Source organism: Pristiophorus japonicus, chromosome 7 (assembly GCF_044704955.1).
Source record: "Pristiophorus japonicus isolate sPriJap1 chromosome 7, sPriJap1.hap1, whole genome shotgun sequence".
Taxonomy (NCBI): domain Eukaryota; kingdom Metazoa; phylum Chordata; class Chondrichthyes; family Pristiophoridae; genus Pristiophorus; species Pristiophorus japonicus.
Window position 1 is genome coordinate 192,971,234 of NC_091983.1, and position 19,901 is coordinate 192,991,134.

At 42.4% G+C, this 19,901-nt stretch overlaps 1 protein-coding gene and 1 long non-coding RNA gene across 4 annotated transcripts in view; one reads left to right on the forward strand and one right to left on the reverse strand.

Annotated features, from left to right (window-relative positions):
- Positions 1-19,901, forward strand: part of afg1lb (AFG1 like ATPase b) — a 206,567-nt gene that overhangs the window by 162,163 nt on the left and 24,503 nt on the right. For all 3 annotated transcript variants that reach the window (XM_070885646.1, XM_070885647.1, XM_070885645.1), the window contains exons 9-10: positions 10,000-10,070; positions 10,327-10,427. In XM_070885646.1, coding sequence (XP_070741747.1) covers positions 10,000-10,070; positions 10,327-10,427 — 172 coding nt within the window. The remainder of the gene's footprint in view (positions 1-9,999; positions 10,071-10,326; positions 10,428-19,901) is intronic.
- LOC139267391 (uncharacterized) overlaps positions 11,839-19,901 on the reverse strand; it is a 78,767-nt gene continuing 70,704 nt past the window's right edge. The window contains exon 3 of the long non-coding RNA XR_011593892.1: positions 11,839-12,087. This is a non-coding gene — a long non-coding RNA (uncharacterized lncRNA). The remainder of the gene's footprint in view (positions 12,088-19,901) is intronic.

Consider the following 19,901-nt stretch of genomic DNA (forward strand, 5'->3'; position numbering starts at 1 on the left):
GTTCCCTCATTCCACTTGCATTTAAAAAAGTGCTTTATTGCATTAAAATGGCATCGATGGTTCACAAACAATTAATTACTTTGAAATGCATTGACTGGCGTTACATAGGCAGACATTTTGTGCTTGTAACATCTCACAAACATCAGTGAGATGAGTGACTAATTAAGTTGTTTCCTTTGGTGTTAATGGTTGAGGCAGGAATGTTGACCAGACATTGGGAAAACTCCTCCTTTGGATAGTGCCATAGGATCTTTGCACCAAGATCTCATTTAACTGCTCCAGTGGTTGGGGTGACGTTAATGTTTGACCTGAAGGATGAAGGATGGCACCTTTGACAATGCAGCAGTCTCTCTACTGCACTGTACGAGACAGTTTGACTAGATAATAGCTGGAATTTTGCCTACCTGTACGGATCTGGTGCGGGAGGTGTCCGTGGTGGGTCGCGACCTCGCTGCTGGCTCCCCATCCCGCTGTTGCAAAATGAACTTGCCTTAATAGGGTCTATTAAGCCCGCCCAGCACGTTGCCCGGCTCAATGAGATGGAGCAGCTGAAGGTCTGGTGACATCATTCTGCATGCATTTTCAGCTGGGATCTTTAAAGGACACATTAGATTTGAAGTTTAGTCTAACATAGTGCTGTCAGTGCACTACAGCATTAGAGTGCTGCAAACACTGACAATGACTGCACAGAGGCAGGGGGCTGCATCCAGGTTCTTCTATGACTCCCTCCATATGCTTATGGAGGCAGTCAGAGCATGCAAGGAGGTCCTCTTCCCTTCCGATGGACGGAACAGACCTCTCCAGGAGACCAGGACAATTTGGTTGCAGATTACAGAGGAGGTCAGAAGCAGGGATGTGGTCAGGCGGCCTGGCTGCAGTGCCGCAAACGTTTTAATTTTCTCATTAGGTCAGAAAGTGTTAGTACAAAGCCACACTCAACTGCATCCTGCTGTGCCTCTCATCACATCCCTATCACTGCCTTCCCTGCCCTACTCATGCACACCATTATTCACACCAACATACCATGCACCTCCACCCATCCCTCCCTCTCTACATTATCATAACCCATCTCACTAGCCACCTCTCTGTCACCCTCATCCTAGTGCAATCATACCAACTAACAACACACAAGGACAGCCACTTGGGTATTTTATCCAATGTTTTGTAAGGTTTCTGTTAATGTGGTGTCAAACATAACAATCTTTATTTTCAATACTTTCCGGTCTTGGACAGATTTGTGTGCACCTTTGGAAATGGCTTAGTGAGTTGCAGTGACTGGTGAGACATAACTCGCAATGGTGATGAGTGTGAAAGGAATGGCTTGATCATTTTCGGGATGCTTTAGGTGTAGGTTGGTGCCAATTTGGCGCATCATGTGGCAACCATATGGGTGTAAGGCGTAAAGTTAACTAAATCTAGCCATGATGAGGCCATCCCTGGCCTCCCGGGCAGCAATGTGCTTGGATGCTAATGCCCTCTGACCTGTGAAGCATTAGGTGATTGCGGAGAAGGTTGGTGGTGGTGTTGCTGGTGTGCCTGGTGCTGCTGGTGTTGGAGCTCATCGTGGTCCAATTCTGAGGACCAAGGTGGGATAGTATAAATGGCACCCGTGTTGATGGAATAGATAGCAGGTGAAGTATAGATGACAGAAGCATTCAGTCAATGGTGAGAGAATTCTTCCAATGAGGTGAGACGGGATGGTGACTTTGCTGGAAACATTTGCAGCCTGAAGAATCTGTGCTGGAAATGGACTGAGTAACAGCTTTTGCCTGAGGAAAGTGATCATCTGTCAGGTGGGAGCTTTTACTATACACTTGATGCTGTCAAGTCATTAGCTGGAGCAATGGCTACGGAACTCCCGCCTCAGGTTGACAGAGGTGGTTCCCGAGTAGCATGAATCCCGTGGCCATCCAGGCAAATTTAAAAAGTAAGTGAAAAAAGGCTCTTAAGTACTTATAAAATAAAGTATCTGATAATGATTTCAATTGAGTTGCCAACTGCTGCTGGTCGGGTTGGCTGCACGATGACGGACGGGCCTGGGGGAAAGGCACGTGGGGGTGGGATAACAGCTGGTTCCTGACCCACTGTTTAAAAATAACAACTTTCCCACCCAACACGCCACCAATTGCGCCCACCACCGCCCCGAAAAATTCTGTCCAACGTGTTCAAAGTCTGGTATGATGCTGAAACCCGCAACCAACTAATGATTTAGACGAGGGGATTAAATGTAGTATCTCCAAATTTGCGGATGACACTAAGTTGGGTGGCAGTGTGAGCTGCGAGGAGGATGCTATGAGGCTGCAGAATGACTTGGATAGGTTAGGTTAGTGGGCAAATGCATGGCAGATGAAGTATAATGTGGATAAATGTGAGGTTATCCACTTTGGTGGTAAAAACAGAGAGACAGACTATTATCTGAATGGTGACAGACTAGGAAAAGGGGAGGTGCAACGAGACCTGGGTGTCATGGTACATCAGTCATTGAAGGTTGGCATGCAGGTACAGCAGGCGGTTAAGAAAGCAAATGGCATGTTGGCCTTCATAGCGAGGGGATTTGAGTACAGGGGCAGGGAGGTGTTGCTACAGTTGTACAGGGCCTTGGTGATGCCACACCTGGAGTATTGTGTACAGTTTTGGTCTCCTAACTTGAGGAAGGACATTCTTGCTATTGAGGGAGTGCAGCGAAGATTCACCAGACTGATTCCCGGGATGGTGGGACTGACCTATCAAGAAAGACTGGATCAACTGGGCTTATATTCACTGGAGTTCAGAAGAATGAGAGGGGACCTCATAGAAACGTTAAAAATTCTGATGGGTTTAGACAGGTTAGATGCAGGAAGAATGTTCCCAATGTTGGGGAAGTCCAGAACCAGGGGTCACAGTCTAAGGATAAGGGGTAAGCCATTTAGGACCGAGATAAGGAGAAACTTCTTCACCCAGAGAGTGGTGAACCTGTGGGATTCTCTACCACAGAAAGTAGTTGAGGCCAATTCACTAAATATATTCAAAAGGGAGTTAGATGAAGTCCTTACTACTCGGGGGATCAAGGGGTATGGCGAGAAAGCAGGAATGTGGTACTGAAGTTGCATGTTCAGCCATGGCGGTGCAGGCTAGAAGGGCCGAATGGCCTACTCCTGCACCTATTTTCTATGTTTCTATGTAACCTCTGACCCAGAGTTTCTACTGCTTGAACCATGCCAACATGTTCAATCCACATTTTTTTCTTGCATTTGTAACTTTAGATTTTTAACAAAATGAGGGATGATACCTCTGCTAAAATAACGGTTTTTGGAAGAAAAACTTTTTTTTTTTAAATAGCATGATGGTAAACTGAAACAAATATTTATATCAAGAAGCCAAATAAAAGTTGAAGAAATGGAAAGATTATAGGGCTGGATTTTCGGCTCATTTGTGCCTCGGTTAGTGCCCCAGCAGGGCATTAAATGCTGCTTTTAGACATAATGCCGGGCATCCAGGATTTATTGCCCGGGCGGAAGATTCGGCTATTGGTTTGCGCCAGCGCAAAAACTTAGTGCCCTGGATGGAACATTCAGCCTTAACGCCTCATTTGACGCCCGCCCCAGGAAACGCCTGAAAAAAAAACAAGCGGTTCCATGGTGCGGCAGGCAGTATTGACAGCATTTTTAAATGGAGGGATGAGGATCCTACATCGCAGGTCATATTGACTACAACGGTTGCGCGCACAATGCTGCGTGAAGCTCCAACTTGCAAACTCCACTATTATCTGCCATTACAGTGCCCTTGCAACTTCAGTAAGAGAATTTAATGGGGGCATTACTAGTTCACCAGTGTGTCATGCTCCATGCTATTGCCAGATGGTGCCAAGCTAGAGTAAGGACTCTTGGCCATGTTGGCCCATGGATGATGAGAGGCAGAAGACGTCAGGGGAGGATGTCTTACCCCCCCATGGGTTTACAGGCACCAACGCTCAGAGCTCCAGCCCTCTGAGAAGCAGTGTGTGAGAAGGCTGCGCTTCTGAAAGGAAGTGCTGACAAAGATATGCCATCTCCAACAGGCAGACCCATGCTCTGGAAGCAACCTTCAATACTCCCCTGAACAGGTTTCCGAATTCATTGTGGTGTGCTGCATGTTGCACAGCTTGGCCATCATGAGGGGCAGGCATTGCCAGTGGGGATTGCAGGCCCACCTTAGGAGGAGGAGAACGACAAAGAGGAGCCTGGCGAGGCCCCCATTGGATAGCCACTCCATTCACGGGGGAGGCAGCATGGAGATGCTGAAGGATCAACACTTGCATGTCTCCAGCTCGTAATGGCTCTTCTAAATGGAAGAAACCGAGGGATGGAGCTAATACTCGACACACTGTGTCCCCATAAAGGCACATCTCCAATGAACGTCGGAATGATGCACAAGATACCAATGGCAAATGATGAGTCATATATTTCACTGCAACAAAGTCACAAAAACATCCCAACCAAAATAAAGCCATAAACGTTATGCTGCAGGGCACTAAACAACAATGAAACTCCTTCACCGCCACAAGTTTCAGCTCAGGCGCACAAGTCAGGTGTTACACAGTTGACTTTAACGCCAACGCTCCTCCAACTTACATTTTCGCCAAAACTTGCAGTGGGAAGTGCAAACTATTTTCAGGCGCTAACTTTAACGCCCCCCCGCGATGAACGCCCCGAAATCCAAAAAGCTCCAAATCCAGCCCTATATTTCTGCCTTCAGTTAAAGCTGTTTTGAAAAGTTGAAAATTCAGTTGTACTCTGCATAAGTAATCTTTATAGCATTGTTATTTTACATGGTTTTGTTAAAACCTGAGATCTGTCAAATAAATATATTTTCCAGAGCACAGTATCTTGCATACAGGTTCTCTGCTCTTCATCATATAATCTAATGATTGACAATGGGGGAAAAAATTAATTGAGATTGCGCCACGAGCAGAACAGTTACAAAGTTTCTTTCAAAGTTGTGTGCAAAAAGCATTTTTTGTCCTGTTCAGGTTACTCATGCTTGTAGTAACTTCTAATTCTATTGCTTAAATAATATTCTCATGGAAAATGCTTCATCAATTGATTTTCATGTCTTGTTTTTTTAATTTTGGGCCACAACCAGTGGAAATGTTTTCCTGTGAGTTACAGTTAGTCATGGTGCGACAGAACTCCCTGCATGATCAGAATTGTTAATGATGAGTTGGAATTTGTGGTATTGTGTCTTTCTTTAAGAATACACAGCAGGAGACCCGTAGATGGTCACAATACTTAAAAAGTAGAAAATGTGAATGATTTTCAAATACAGTAACTGATGTTAAGAGGTTTGTTTATGTGTTGCTGATTTCTTAAGTTCTCTGTGCTGTAAACCCACTGTCTAGTGACCAACCCTAAATGGGAAGGGTTGGAAAGGTTAAAGCACAATGCAGCAAAGCACAACACAGAGCAGAGCAGCACAGCAGAATATGAGCAACACAAATGTCTTTCAACATATTCCTGAAAATGCACATCACAAAAGTTGTATATAGCAAACTTACAAAGCAAGTATTTTGATCTATAAACAAAACCATGAACTAAAAAAAAAATTCTCCAATCCACCCATTTCAAAATGATGCAAAAATATCCTTTGGAGCAAAGTGCAAAATGGTAATAGTAAGTGCAAACTAAATTGTTCTTTTGCAATATGTATGATAAAGATGCTAATTGGATGTATTTTATATTGGACTGAAGTGTGCAGCTAGTGTGTGTTTATTTGAAACCCAAGAATGAAAATGACTTTTCAAAATTTACTCCTAAATTTATATTTTTTGTTTTCAAACATTAAAATCAGTGTCTGCTTTGCAGGGCAATCTGACAGCATATTTTTCTTACAAAGTACTTTCAAAGAAAACAGCCGTGAGGTATGCTTTCTGGGCATAAGCATATACCAACAGCATAAAATAAATTAATAATATACTTTTGGAGTTAAGTGGTATAGGTTAGTTAAAATAAAACTACGCACACTGCTTTGAACTCAGGATTTAATATAATTTTTCTGGCAAGGCTTGGTAATAATGGTGCTATAAAAAGATAACGCAGTATAGCCGAACGTTTGTGTGTTTTTTTTCGTCTGAGGCTATTAAGTGACATTGGGGTTAATTTTACATTGTCAGCAGACATGAATTAAATGAATAAAGCCTCGTCAAAACAGAGGAATACATCAGCATCATTTTTTGGATGCAAATTACATCTATCACTAGTTACAGTTATTTGAACAGTGTATTCTCAGTTATGTTGAACTGAGCCGATTATAATTCAGCCGATTTCAATAATCATAAAAAATATATTTTGGTACTATGAGGAAATTTCAGTGTCATAGACGAGTACAATAATTTGTACTAATACATTGAAAGTGCAGTTAAAGGTTGATGCTCAAAGCTCATGAATCAGCTTGGGAAGACAGAATTGTGTCTATGATATCCTACCTCTGCGTTCCCGTTGGGTGAGACACGTGCAGTGTTTCCCCACAAGGTTATCCATGCCCAAAGGTAGACTGGGGTGAAAGTAATGTAAGTGGCAAAAAATGAGAAGATCTACAATGTGTCCAGGATCAGTACAGTTGTCTCCAAAAAGGAAGGTTTCACTGCCAGATCTAGTTCTAGGAAATTAAACGGGGCAAGTAGGCAATGCAAGGGTAGCGGAACATCGAGGAAATAACAATCATAATATAATTAGGCTCAATAAGGAAACTGAAAGGAAAAGGGAACTGAAAACGTTAAAGGGGTAGAAATTGCCCCCCGCCCGAAACGGGGTGCTCCCACCCCATTTCGATGGTTTTTACCGCAGCCGCCGTTCAGGTTGACACTTATGCGAAATTCTGCTCTGTTTTTTTTTGTTTTGATCTGGAAGTCGGTGTAAATGGGGGCGGTGACTACATCTGAAGTGCAAAGATGCAGTGATGATAGCAACTGAGGGGCGGAGGTTGGGACCGGTGTGGAGTCACCGCCACGATGATGTAATCACAGCGCCGCATCACCACGGCTCTCCCCTTCACCTAAAGGGGAGAGCCATCATGATTTTTAAACTTCAGCCCACGGTGCCACCAGGGAGGGTTTCGGCCGGGCCAGCGGCCTGGCACCCAAGAGGCGGTGCCAGGCTGCCTATTAGCGGCCCGGCCGAACCTGGGAGCATAATTGTCGGGCCAACATGGCAACCGACCGACAAAAAAAAACATGGTGGCAGCGGCAGTGAGCCCTCCTCTTTTAAGGGAAGCCACACCACCGCTACAGAAGGCCACAGCCTCACTGGACAACCGGGACAAAAAATGTTGGCACCGCCAGGCGGACTGACGATTTTCCGAGGGGCGTGTCGGGGTGTTAGATGAGTGGTGCGCAGGGTGATGATGTGCTTCACGCTGATCAGCAACGGAGCGGTAAGGGAGAGGGATCGGGGCACTGCCGGGAAAAGTCAGCAGCGGCCATTCCGATAAAAGTCGGCGGCCACTCCACTCCGCAGCGTGGCCGCTGATTTGCGGTGGGAACAGACCTTAAGGAAAGGGGCAATTTTGGCTCCAAAGATTCTTGTCTGGAAAAAAGCCAATTTAATTAAATGCAAAAGAAACTAGCCAAATACATTGGAAAGAAAAATATCAAACAAGGCAATGGACAAACCATGGGAAACTTTCAGAGAAGAACTGTTAAGGCACAGACTAGACATATTCCCACAAGAAGTAATGAGGGTGCAGCAAAAACAGGAGTTCTTTAGATGAATAGAGAAAAAAAGATAGACTCGCATTTATATAGCACCTTTCATAACCACCGGATGTCCTTCAGAACCAAATAAGAACTTTTTGAAGTGTAGTCACTGTTGTGATGTAGGAAATTAAAATGAGACTTTAAAAAGAGGCCAATGATAAATTTGTGCTGATAATACAAGAGAAAATCAAGTTGACCACAGCTAAAGAAGGGAAGCAAAGAAATCTAGAAAGGCCAAGAGGGAGACCGGCATCGAAAATAAAGCAAGATTGTGAAGGATTTTATGAACATGAGGCTGGATTTTTGGTCTTCTGTTGCTCCTGTTCATGCCCGGGAGGGGTGGCAATGGCAGCGGTAAGTACTTCCGGGCAGGTGGGCAGTTTCCAGCACCCCGCCGAGACATTCGGTGCCGGTTTCAAGGGGGCGCGGAGGATTACCACCATGAAGTGGCGAGTCGGTGTCGCCCAACCCGTAGCGCTCCGTAGAGCGCCCTGGTGGAAACGCCTGTGGAAGCTGGTGTTTCAAGCTGTAGCAGCTGCAGTGAGGTAGGTATGTAATTGATTTTTTTTTGACGATTTATGTTGTGATGGCGTAAGTTGTTTATTGGGAATGTTTTTGGTGGGGTTTTTTTTCATTCCCCCCAACCCCCCGCGCCCCCAGAGCCCCTCTCAGCTCGCTCCGAGGCCAGCTGTTTAGCTCAGGATTTTCACTTGCTCAGCCAGCCTAGCGTCCTAAAAGAGGTGTGCAACGCCTCCCTTAGCGCTCCGCTCCAAACTCAGGGCCCAGCGATGAATTTTGCGGCGGAAGTCACAAACTAATTGCCGCAAAATTTACCACTCTGCCTGGATTCATGCCCCAACAGAGGCACGACTGAATTTCCACTCCCTGGTGTGTGACATGAGAGGACCTCAAAGATGGAGGAAAAATGGCATAAAATTAAAATGTATTTGCTGTAGTGTGACCATCAATGGCATCTAATAGTATCCAATAGACCCAAATAGACTCAAACTGTGTCATTCAAATTGCGTGCTTTATTTTTGTCATGTCTCACCTGCACTCAAACCAATGCATTGAGGCAGTCACCATCTGTTTTGTCCTCTGGTCAGTTTCTATTCATTGGCCCACTTTGCCAGATTCTACTTGTTACTTAATCATATATATTTCTTTTGTTTAAAAAGTTCCAATATGTCTCTTGCATAACGTAGAATGGTATGTGCTTCAAGATTGTAATGTACAAAGAACATAGATTACTGCAACAAAGTTTGAGCAGTTTATGAACTAATTTGACACCCTCTTCTATGTTATTATTTTGTAACCCATCTGAGTATTTTTTGACCCAGTTAAAGCTGGAAATATACTAAGAAAGATTAAGGTGGAACAAAATGATCCTGAAATTGTTTAACTATTTCATCTGGCAACCTATTTCTATCATTTAATAGCATTGTCCTGTCTTAACTGAAGTCAATGTGCAAGAACAACTTCCATTTATGGAGCACCTTTAATGTAGAAAAACACGCAAGGCATATTACTAAGTACTCCTAGTCATCTTTTTTCAAATGGTTTGATTTTTTGGTTAAAAAATCAGTCTGAAACCACTTTTCAATTACCAATTCCTCCTTTTATGTATTATTCTAATAGGATTTCCATGAACCAAGACCCAGATCAATTCCATTTATCATTTCCTTTGGTTACCACCGAACCCTTGAAAGTCATTTTGTTCTGCACTGTTTTGTAAATAATAATGCAGCTCCGAAGAACTCTAGTAGTTACTTGATTTCTTATTTGAAATCTGTATGCATCCACTCATAATATTTTATAAGCTAAGCAGTCACATGCTCTCTCAACACACTGCTTTAATTTGACTTTTATAACAAGCTACTTAGCCATATTTAGTCTGAATGATGTACCATCTCAGTATATTTTCAAAAGCTGTTTCTTCAGAAGAATGACTGATCTGTTCTCTTGCTCTTGTTTTGCATGCAAGAGAAACCCATAGTCCTTTCTTCTCATTGTATACACATAGCATTAATGGATTTGGTTTGCCTGTATTGCCTCATTACTGGCTTAGGTTTCAATCACACAAGTCTTTCAGTGTATGCAAATAAGATAGAATCATCTACCTGAGAGTTAATATTCCAAGCTTTAAAGTGTATTATAAATCTAATGTTTGTATTTAGAGCATAACATCCTGTTCTTTTTTGATGGGCAAAAAGCTAAGCGAGCCTGGGCAGCTGTTTGATGTTGGCTTCAAGTGTTATTAATTTCATATTCCATTATTCTTTTCACTGTAGCACAAGTGAAGCTGATGTGGAGGCTGTCATGGATAAGCTATTTGATGAGCTGGCACAGAAACAAAATGATAGTACGTAAGTTAATTTCTCTTGAAAGAGAATACATTTAGAACACAATGCCCAATCTCCACTGACCAATTAGTAAGTTCCATTGCTGTATACGGGTTGATGCCACACTCAAGTGGTTGTCATTGTATCAGTATTTTGTCTAATTTCTGTGTTGAATCATGTGCTATTATTCATCAAACCATGCATTTCCAAGGTATAAGAGATGAATTTTATAGTAATTATCCAGACAAGGCTGATTCTTTGTTCATGTTTCCATAGTAACAAGACCAAGGATTTTGAAAGTGCAAGGCAGAGAGCTGAGACTGAGCAAAGCTTGTGGAACCATGGCAGACTGCACATTTGAAGAGCTGTGTGATAAAGTGAGTACAGTCAAATCTTCAGCCAAGGAGAAGTGCTGTCTTTCAGCTTTGCTTTACGATACACGCACAATATGTTTCCTGAGCCAGGAGAGGTTTCATCCACAACATAAAACACTGTTGGCATCTCGAGGACAAACTGCTTTGTCATAACTTCTTCATTTTTTTATTTTACTGTGGGGAAGGTGAAAGAGATATCTCTTTCGTTGCAGATGAAAGGAAATAAAGTACACTGTAGGATAGGTGGACTGAACTACAGTTAGAGAATTCAATTTAGCTATAATGGAAAACATAACCAGATATATCCTTCTACAGTTCCACACATCAAACGGTTCTAATGGGGGAGTAGTTTGTGGCCTTTCCTTCATTCCTATCTTCCACTTCCCACCCGTTCCACATTGAAGAAACTTAAAAATTTCTGGTGACAACTTTTTCAACTGAATAAGAAACTTCAAGTGACACAAACACTGGGCCTTGAATGTGCACTGCTTTAGTTGAGAGCAGAAGATGTCAACACTGTTAGGCCATTGTTTGTTTACTTTGCTGCTCTTTGAACTTGTTTGTATAATCATAAAGCTGCAGATCTAAAAATGGGAATATTAGACTAAGGATTAGTATTACATTTGCTACAAGCTATTGGGGAAAAATAAATCTCTAAACTCTTAATTTGACTTCGGTGAATCTATCTTACGAGTACTCTACATGGTTTCTAATTGGGTTTTACTGATTTCAATGTAACAAAACTCGTTCTGTTTTACTGCTGTTAACAGCTTGCTCTTATATAGTGCCTTTAATGTCGGAAAACATGCAAAGATACTTTACTAGTAGTTGTAAGGAGAATGGATGGGGGTGATCAGGAGGGTGACCAAAGTTTGGGAAGGTTTTTAAAGGTTGAGAAACAGAGAAATTTAGGTAGGAAATTCCAACTCTATTAATTTAATCTTCTGAGGAATAGGTTTATAAAGTTTCTCCACCATGTTCAACACAACTTTCAGCCACCTTTTTAATCCTTAAATCCTTTCCAACTAGGTATTTCTCCAGTTCTTTTTAAAAACGTTTTAATCATCATAACATTAACTGCTCAAAAAGGAGTCTGTTCTATATATCCTACAGGGAGGCAGAGAGTTATGGGGGGTGTAATGTATTTGTTTCATGGGCTCTTTGCTTAAGAATTCATAGCAACACATTGCTATTAAGAATTAGTTAGTTTATTAGAAAAGGTTTAACGATCACACTACATATTACCAGTTCATCTACCAGGTTCACAACCACATGCCTCATAATGGGTCCCCTAAACCCAACTGGCTGGGGTTTTATTGAGTCATGTGAACATCACGTGACTGGCTAAGCCACTCACAATTCAACAGCTCTGCAAACCTGTGAGCATACTCACAGGTGCATACATTACAGGGGATGGGATGAATCTCTTCCCTGAAGCTTATTGGCCTGGGTTTTGCGGTCAGTGGCAAAGGAACAGCACTCACCGTTCACTATGCTGACGGCTTCCCACAGACTTTTCATGGGCTTTTGAGTGGCAACTTCCTATCATCGGCTGCCTGATCCAGCGTGATGCCCTCTACAGCGGTCTGTGGCATGTGTGAGCAATGAAAGCGTGACTCTTCAACCAATCAGATTGAACAATCCTCACTGAGACACGCAGAGTCTAAACCAGGAAGAATAAATTAAAATATTTAATTCATTATAAAATCATGTACAGAAAGCAAAAGAAAGTGATGGAAAGAAAGATTGGATTAAACGTGAAAAGAGACAAAGAAAAGGCTAAAAAAAAGTTAATTTTTAAAAAATCTCCAACAATAATTACATTAGATGCCACACTTGTAACATTAAATTTTCAGGGCTAGAGAGGTTGTTTGGCAGTAAATATGACTTAGCACGCCATTAAAAATTCTCTTACATCTGAATGCACCAGCCCTAACTTTTTCTGCCGTGTTTAGTGGGTAACTAGTTGGTAAGTACCACAACTTCACACCCTTTCATTGATTTCAATAACGAGTTTCTCGGTGAGGTACAGGTGGAGCGAAGCTTGTGGAGGAGCAGGACAAATCGGACAGCAATTTCCGCATTTAACTGCGCATGTGTGGACTCCGGAACTTGCTGTCCGATTTACTCTGCGGAGAGCTTCACTGTTCTTAATGCAAAATTACCCTGTCGTAGACCTCCAAGCAGCTCCAAGCTCCAAACATTCAAGGATCCCCTGACTGTTGATCTACTAATTTGGGTGACTAGACCACCATCCACAAGGGAGCCTTGGGCTACATTTCCAGCCTTTGAACTTATGGCATCTTTGCCTTTATATTTGCTTCTCTTGGCATTTCCTGTGCTTCTTGAATACCTCGATCTTTAGTTCCACATGGCCACCCCCTCAAACTCCTGGTCCCATAGGGTCTGAAGACTTCCAAGGTCTCCATCTTTGATAGAGCTTTCTCTGACCACTTTTTCCCTTCTCAATTATATCTCCATGACAGGCCTCCACTTCCATTTTCCATCATTATAATTACGAGTGGCCTCTCAAAACTCTTTCTCTGTTCCTCCACTTGTGACGGTTTTGATACCTTTGTTCATTACTGTCTCCTGTAAGAAATTCATCCCAACTAAATCTTTGTCTCTTACCTCCATTGGTACAACAGATACCTTTCTGGCTTCAAAATCTTTTCCTTACCTTTAAATGCCTTCACAACATCACCCCACTCTCCCTTAGCAAATGCCGTAAGCCCTATGTCCTTGCATCCTGCGCTCCTTCATTCCTATCCTTGTATGTAAATGTAAGTTCTGTTTTCTCTGTGCTGCTCCATTGCTGGCCAATCTTTTAAATCTAACCTTTGGAACTTCCTCATAATCCTTACTTTCTCTCTTTCTACTTTCACAAAATCTCAAGATATTTAGCAGTGAGGAAGGTCGTTCAACGCAATTTGGTTCACCCATCCAAAAATTCCTTCAAGTCCTTCCTTTGCTGCATCCAATTGCCTCTTAATTGAATTCAAGGTTTTTACTATCTGGGGGTCCATATATACGTTCTCTTTTTTGTGCTAGGAAGCTGTCAGTCTTAAATTTGCTTTTTACTAATGTGAAGCTGCGGCTCCTTAGTTATGTAAGAACATAAGAACATAAGAAATAGGAGCAGGAGTAGACAATATGGCCCCCTGAGCCTCCTCTGCCATTTAATACAATCATGGGTGATCTAATCATGGACTCAGGTCCACTTCCCTGCCCGCTCCCCATAACCCCTTAATCCCTTGTCGGTTAAGAAACTGTCTATCTCTATGTCTTAAATTTATTCAATGTCCCGGCTTCCACAGCTCTCTGAGACAGCGAATTCCACAGATTTACAATCCTCAGAAGAAATTCCTCCTCATCTCAGTTTTAAATGGGCAGCCCCTTATTCTAAGACTATGCCCCCTATTTCAAGTCTCCCCTATCAGTGGAAACATCCTCTCTGCATCCACCTTGTCAAGCCCCCTCATAATCTTATACGTTTCGATAAGATCCCCTCTCATTCTTCTGAATTCTGAGTAGAGGCCCAACCTTCTCAACCTTTTCTCATTAGTCAACCCCCTCATCTCCGGAATCAACCTAGTGAATCTTCTCTGAACTGCCTCCGAAGCATATCCCTTTGTAAAGATGGAAACCAAAACTGCACGCAGTATTCCAGGTGTGGCCTCACTAATACCCTGCATAACTGTAGCACGACTTCCCTGCTTTTATACTCCATCCCCTTTCCAATAAAGGCCAAGATTCCATTGGATTTCCTGATCACTTGCTGTACCTGCATACTAACCTTTTGTGTTTCATGCACAAGTACCCCCAGGGTCCCCCCTGTACTGCAGCACTTTGCAATTTTTCTTCATTTAAATAATAACTTGCTGTTTGATTTTTTTTTTCTGGCAAAGTGCATGACCTCACACTTTCCAACATTATACTCCATCTGCCAAATTTTTGCCCACTCACTTAGCCTGTCTATGTCTTTTTGCAGATTTTTTTTGTGTCCTCCTCACACATTGCTTTTCCTCCCATCTTTGTATCGTCAGCAAACTTGGCTACGTTACACTCGGTCCTTTCTTCCAAGTTATTAATATAGATTGTAAATAGTTGGGATCCCAGCACTGATCCCTGCGGCACCCCACTAGTTACTGATTGCCAACCTGAGAATGAACCATTTATTCCGACTCTCTGTTTTCTGTTAGTTAGCCAATCCTCTATCCATGCTAATATATTACCCCCAACCCCGTGAACTTTTATCTTGTGCAGTAACCTTTTATGTGGCAAATGCCTTTTGGAAGTCCACATACACCACATGCACTGGTTTCCTTTTATCCACCCTGTTCGTTGCATCCTCAAAGAATTCCAGCAAATTTGTCAAACATGACTTCCCCTTCACAAATCCATGCTGACTCTGCCTGACCGAATTATGCTTTTCCAAATGTCCTGCTACTGCTTCTTTAATAATGGACTCCAACATTTTCCCAACCGCAGATGTTAGGCTAACAGGTCTATATTTTCCTGCTTTTTGTCTGCCTCCTTTTTTAAATAGGGGCATTACATTTGCAGTTTTCTGATCTGCTGCGACCTCCCCAGAATCCATGGAATTTTGGTAAATTACAACCAATGCATCCACTATCCCTGCTGCTACTTCTTTTAAGACCCTAGGATGCAGGCCATCAGGTTCAGGGGATTTATCCGCCTTTAGTCCCATTATCTTACTGAGTACCACCTCCTTAGTGATTGTGTTAAATTCCTCCCCCCCTATAGCCCCTTGACTATCTATTGTTGAGATATTGTTAGTGTCCTCTACTGTAAAGACTGACACAAAATATTTGTTCAGAGTTTCTGCCATCTCCATGTTCCCCCATTACTAATTCCCTGGTCTCGTCCTCTAAGGAACCAACATGTACTTTAGCCATTCTTTTCTTTTTTATATACCTATAGAAACTCTTACTATCTGTTTTTATATTTCGTGCTAGTTTACTTTCATAGTCTATCTTCCCTTTCTTAATCATTTTTGTGTCATTCTTTGCTGGCTTTTTAAAGTTTCCCAATCTTCTGTCCTCCCACTAGTTTTGGCCACTTTGTATGCCCTTATTTTTAATTGGATACCGTCCTTTATTTCTTTAGTTAGCCACGGATGGCTATCTTTTATTTACACCCCTTTCTCCTCACTGGAATATATTTTTCTTGAGAGTTGTGAAATATCACTTAAATGTACGCTACTGTTCATCAACCGTCCTACACTTTCATCTATTTTCCTCGTCCACTTTAGCCAACTCTGCCCTCATACCTTCATAGTCTCCTTTATTTAAGCTTAGTACGTTGGTTTGAGATCCAACTTTCTCACCCTCATCTGAATTTGAAATTCAACCATGCTGTGATCACTCATTCCGAGGGGATCCTTTACTAGGAGAATGTTTATTAATCCTGTTTCATTACACAGGACCAGATCCAAGATAGTCTGCCCCCTGATTGGTTCTGTTACATACTGCTCAAGGAACCCATCCCTTATGCACTCTATGAACTCTTCCTCAAGACTACCCTGACCATTTTGATTTGTCCAATCAATATGGAGGTTAAAATCACCCATAATTATTGCTGTTCCTCTTTTTACAAGCCCCCACTATTTCTTGGTTTATACTCCGACCAACAGAGTTGCTACTGTTAGGGGGCCTATAGACTACGCCCACCAGTGACTTTTTCCCCTTATTATTCCTTATCTCCACCCAAACTGTTTCAACATCCTGATCATTTGAGCCAATATCATTTCTCACATCATTTCGCAGATGCCTCCTTTCAAGGCTTTAAGCCCAAGCTTTTCCCATCCTTCCTCATAAATGCAATCTTAGAGACCGCAATCAGCCTCACGCTCTTCGCTGCAGTGTCTCCAATGTCACAAGTCTCAAAATCTTTCTTATGCTTTTTAGCCCATCCCTTGATTTTATCAATGTGTTCTTCCCTCCCACTTGGTTTACTTTTGGATTCTTTTCCACACAGTGAATTGTTCTAACATTTTTTACTGATGAAAAGAATATAGTAAAATGCAATTTGTTGTAAATAGATCCACTTGCAACAAGCTTATCAATGTCTCTCAGCATAATTTTCTTCAGTTTCCCCCATTAAAACAGTGACTACACTCCAAAAGTACTTAATTGGCTGTAAAACACTTTGAGACGTCCAGTGGTTGTGAAAGATGCGATATAAATCCAAGGCTTTTAAAAAAATTTTAGTTCTACAAAGGTCTCTGCACTCCTCCAATTCTGGCATCTTGTGCATCTCTCTCGCTCCATCGTTGGTGACTGTGCCTTTAGCTGCCGAGGCCCTAAAAGCTGGAATTCCCTCCCGAAACCTCGCTGCCACTCTACTTCTCCCTCCACCTTTAAAATGCTCCTTGAAACCTATCTCTTTAACCAAGCTTTTGGTCATCCATCCTACTATTTCCTAAAGTGGCTTGGTGTCAAACTTTGTTTGCGAACACCCCTGTAAAACGCCTTGGGACATTTTACTATGTTAAAGGTGCGATTTAAATGCAAGTTGTTAAAATCACATGCCTCTTTCTTCTGCCTTTTTCCAATGAAAACAAACTCCATTAAGTGATTTCCTTTTTGTAACTTTAGAGCCCCAAGTTCCAGATTTAGCCACCTGTAAATTTTCTTTAACATGTTCTGTTTGAAGGTTGTGTGGCCAAAATCCATGCAGTATTCAAAATTATAGAATTTAAATTTTAGCAGAGAACAAGGTAATTCAGCCAAGCCATGTGCCAGTGCTAGCTCCGTATAAGAACGATCTACTCATTGCATGTCCTTGTCCTTTCCCCTCCAAAGCTTTATCCAATTCATTCTTACAGTATAAATGTAGTGTTCATGCAAAATAATAGCCAGCAACGCATAAAACCCCAGAATGAATAAATAATTAAATAATTTAAAAGTTTAGCTTGAACCAGAAATAATCAGCCTGGATGGGAACCTAGATTTAATGTAGATAAGAAGGCCCAAATCGCCTGCTCCTTTGCTAAAATTACTATGATCTTCACAGGAAATCTTATTATAAACACTTGCATTATTGCTCACAGGCAAACGGAAAAAAAATTGTGTCCATTTCTGTGAATGTTTGGAGGTCATTTTAAATGTGTCTCCTAAATAAGGCTGCTGTGAATTCCGACTCCTCATGCTTTTGGAGAAAAGGGAATGTGGGAACAAGTGGGCAAGTATGACAATTTCATGCAATTGACTTCTACATTACAACAGTGACTACACTCCAAAGTACTTCATTGGCTTTAAAGCGTTTTGAGACATCCGGTAGTCATGAAAGGCACCATATAAATCCAAGTGTCTTCACAGTAGAAGACCCAAAAACCATGCCAAAGATTGCTGGTCACGGGAATTTGGGAAGGGAGGACCTTGAGATAATTACTATCACTAGCGGGGTAGTGCTGGACAGGCTAATGGGACTCAAGGTAGACAAGTCCCCTGGTCCTGATGAAATGCATCCCAGGGTATTAAAAGAGATGGCGGAAGTTATAGCAGATGCATTCGTTATAATCTACCAAAATTCTCTGGACTCTGGGGAGGTACCAGCGGATTGGAAAGCAGCTAATGTAACACCTCTGTTTAAAAAAGGGGGCAGACAAAAGGCAGGTAACTATAGGCCGGTTAGTTTAACATCTGTAGTGGGGAAAATACTTGAAGCTATCATGAAGGAAGAAATAGCGGGACATCTAGATAGGAATAGTGCAATCAAGCAGACACAACATGATTCATGAAGAGGAAATCATGTTTAACTAATTTACTGGAATTCGTTGAGGATATAACGAGCATGGTGGATAGAGGTGTACCGATTGATGTGGTGTATTAAGATTTCCAAAAGGCATTCGATAAGGTGCCACACAAAAGGTTACTGCAGAAGATAAAGGTACGCGGAGTCAGAGGAAATGTATTAGCATGGATCGAGAATTGGCTGGCTAACAGAAAGCAGAGAGCCGGGATAAATGGGTCCTTTTCGGGTTGGAAATCGGTGGTTAGTGGTGTGCCACAGGGATCGGTGCTGGGACCACAACTGTTTACAATATACATAGATGACCTGGAAGAGGGGACAGAGTGTAGTGTAACAAAATTTGCAGATGATACAAAGATTAGTGGGAAAGCGGGTTGTGTAGAGGACACAGAGAGGCTGCAAAGAGATTTAGATAGGTTAAACGAATGGGCTAAGGTTTGGCAGATGGAATACAATGTCGGAAAATGTGAGGTCATCCACTTTGGGGGAAAAAAAACAGTAAAAGGGAATATTATTTGAATGGGGAGAAATTACAACATGCTGCGGTGCAGAGGGACCTGGGGGTCCTTGTGCATGAATCCCAAAAAGTTAGTTTGCAGGTGCAGCAGGTAATCAGCAAGGCGAATGGAATGTTGGCCTTCATTGCGAGAGGGATGGAGTACAAAAGCAGGGAGGTCCTGCTGCAACTGTACAGGGTATTGGTGAGGCCGCACCTGGAGTACTGCGTGCAGTTTTGGTCACCTTACTTAAGGAAGGATATACTAGCTTTGGAGGGGGTACAGAGACGATTCACGAGGCTGATTCTGGAGATGAGGGGGTTACCTTATGATAGATTGAGTAGACTGGGTCTTTACTCGTTGGAGTTTAGAAGGGTGAGGGGTGATCTTATAGAAACATTTAAAATCATGAAAGGGACAGACAAGATAGAGGCAGAGAGCTTGTTTCCACTGGTCGGGGAGACTAGAACTAGGGGGCACAGCCTCAAAATACGGGGGAGCCAATTTAAAACCGAGTTGAGAAGGAATTTCTTCTCCCAGAGGGTTGTGAATCTGGAATTCTCTGCCCAAGGAAGCAGTTGAGGCAAGCTCATTGAATGTATTCAAATCACAGATAGATAGATTTTTAACCAATAAGGGAATTAAGGGTTATGGGGAGCGGGCGGGTAAGTGGAGCTGAGTCCACGGCCAGATCAGCCATGATCTTGTTGAATGGCGGAGCAGGCTCGAGGGGCTAGATGGCCTACTCCTGTTCCTAATTCTTATGTTCTTATAAGTCTGTCTTTCAATGCTGAGTCTTATCAGCGAGGACTGTTATAGTGCACCTCTGGAGGAGCAGGGTAATTCTGGCAGCAATTCCGGATTTCCACGTTTAATTGCGCATATGTGGATGCCAGAAGTTGCTGTCCAATTTACTCCATCATAACGGTGAGTGCTGTTAGCCTCACCATTATTATCAACACACAATCCAGGCCAGTGGTTTTTATCCACAAAACAACCATGATTCCCTGATTATGCAGCAATCCATGGCGCCGATAATTTTTGAATGAGAAAAAAGACTGGGTGACAGGGCACCAGAGCAAATCTTTGCATCCACAGCCATTGATTTCACTGAACTTAATGATGCTGAAGCCAACCGTAATACCTCTACTGCTGTACCAGCTTAGATCCGCTAACTCAGCAGAGAGTGCTAATCGCACCCTGG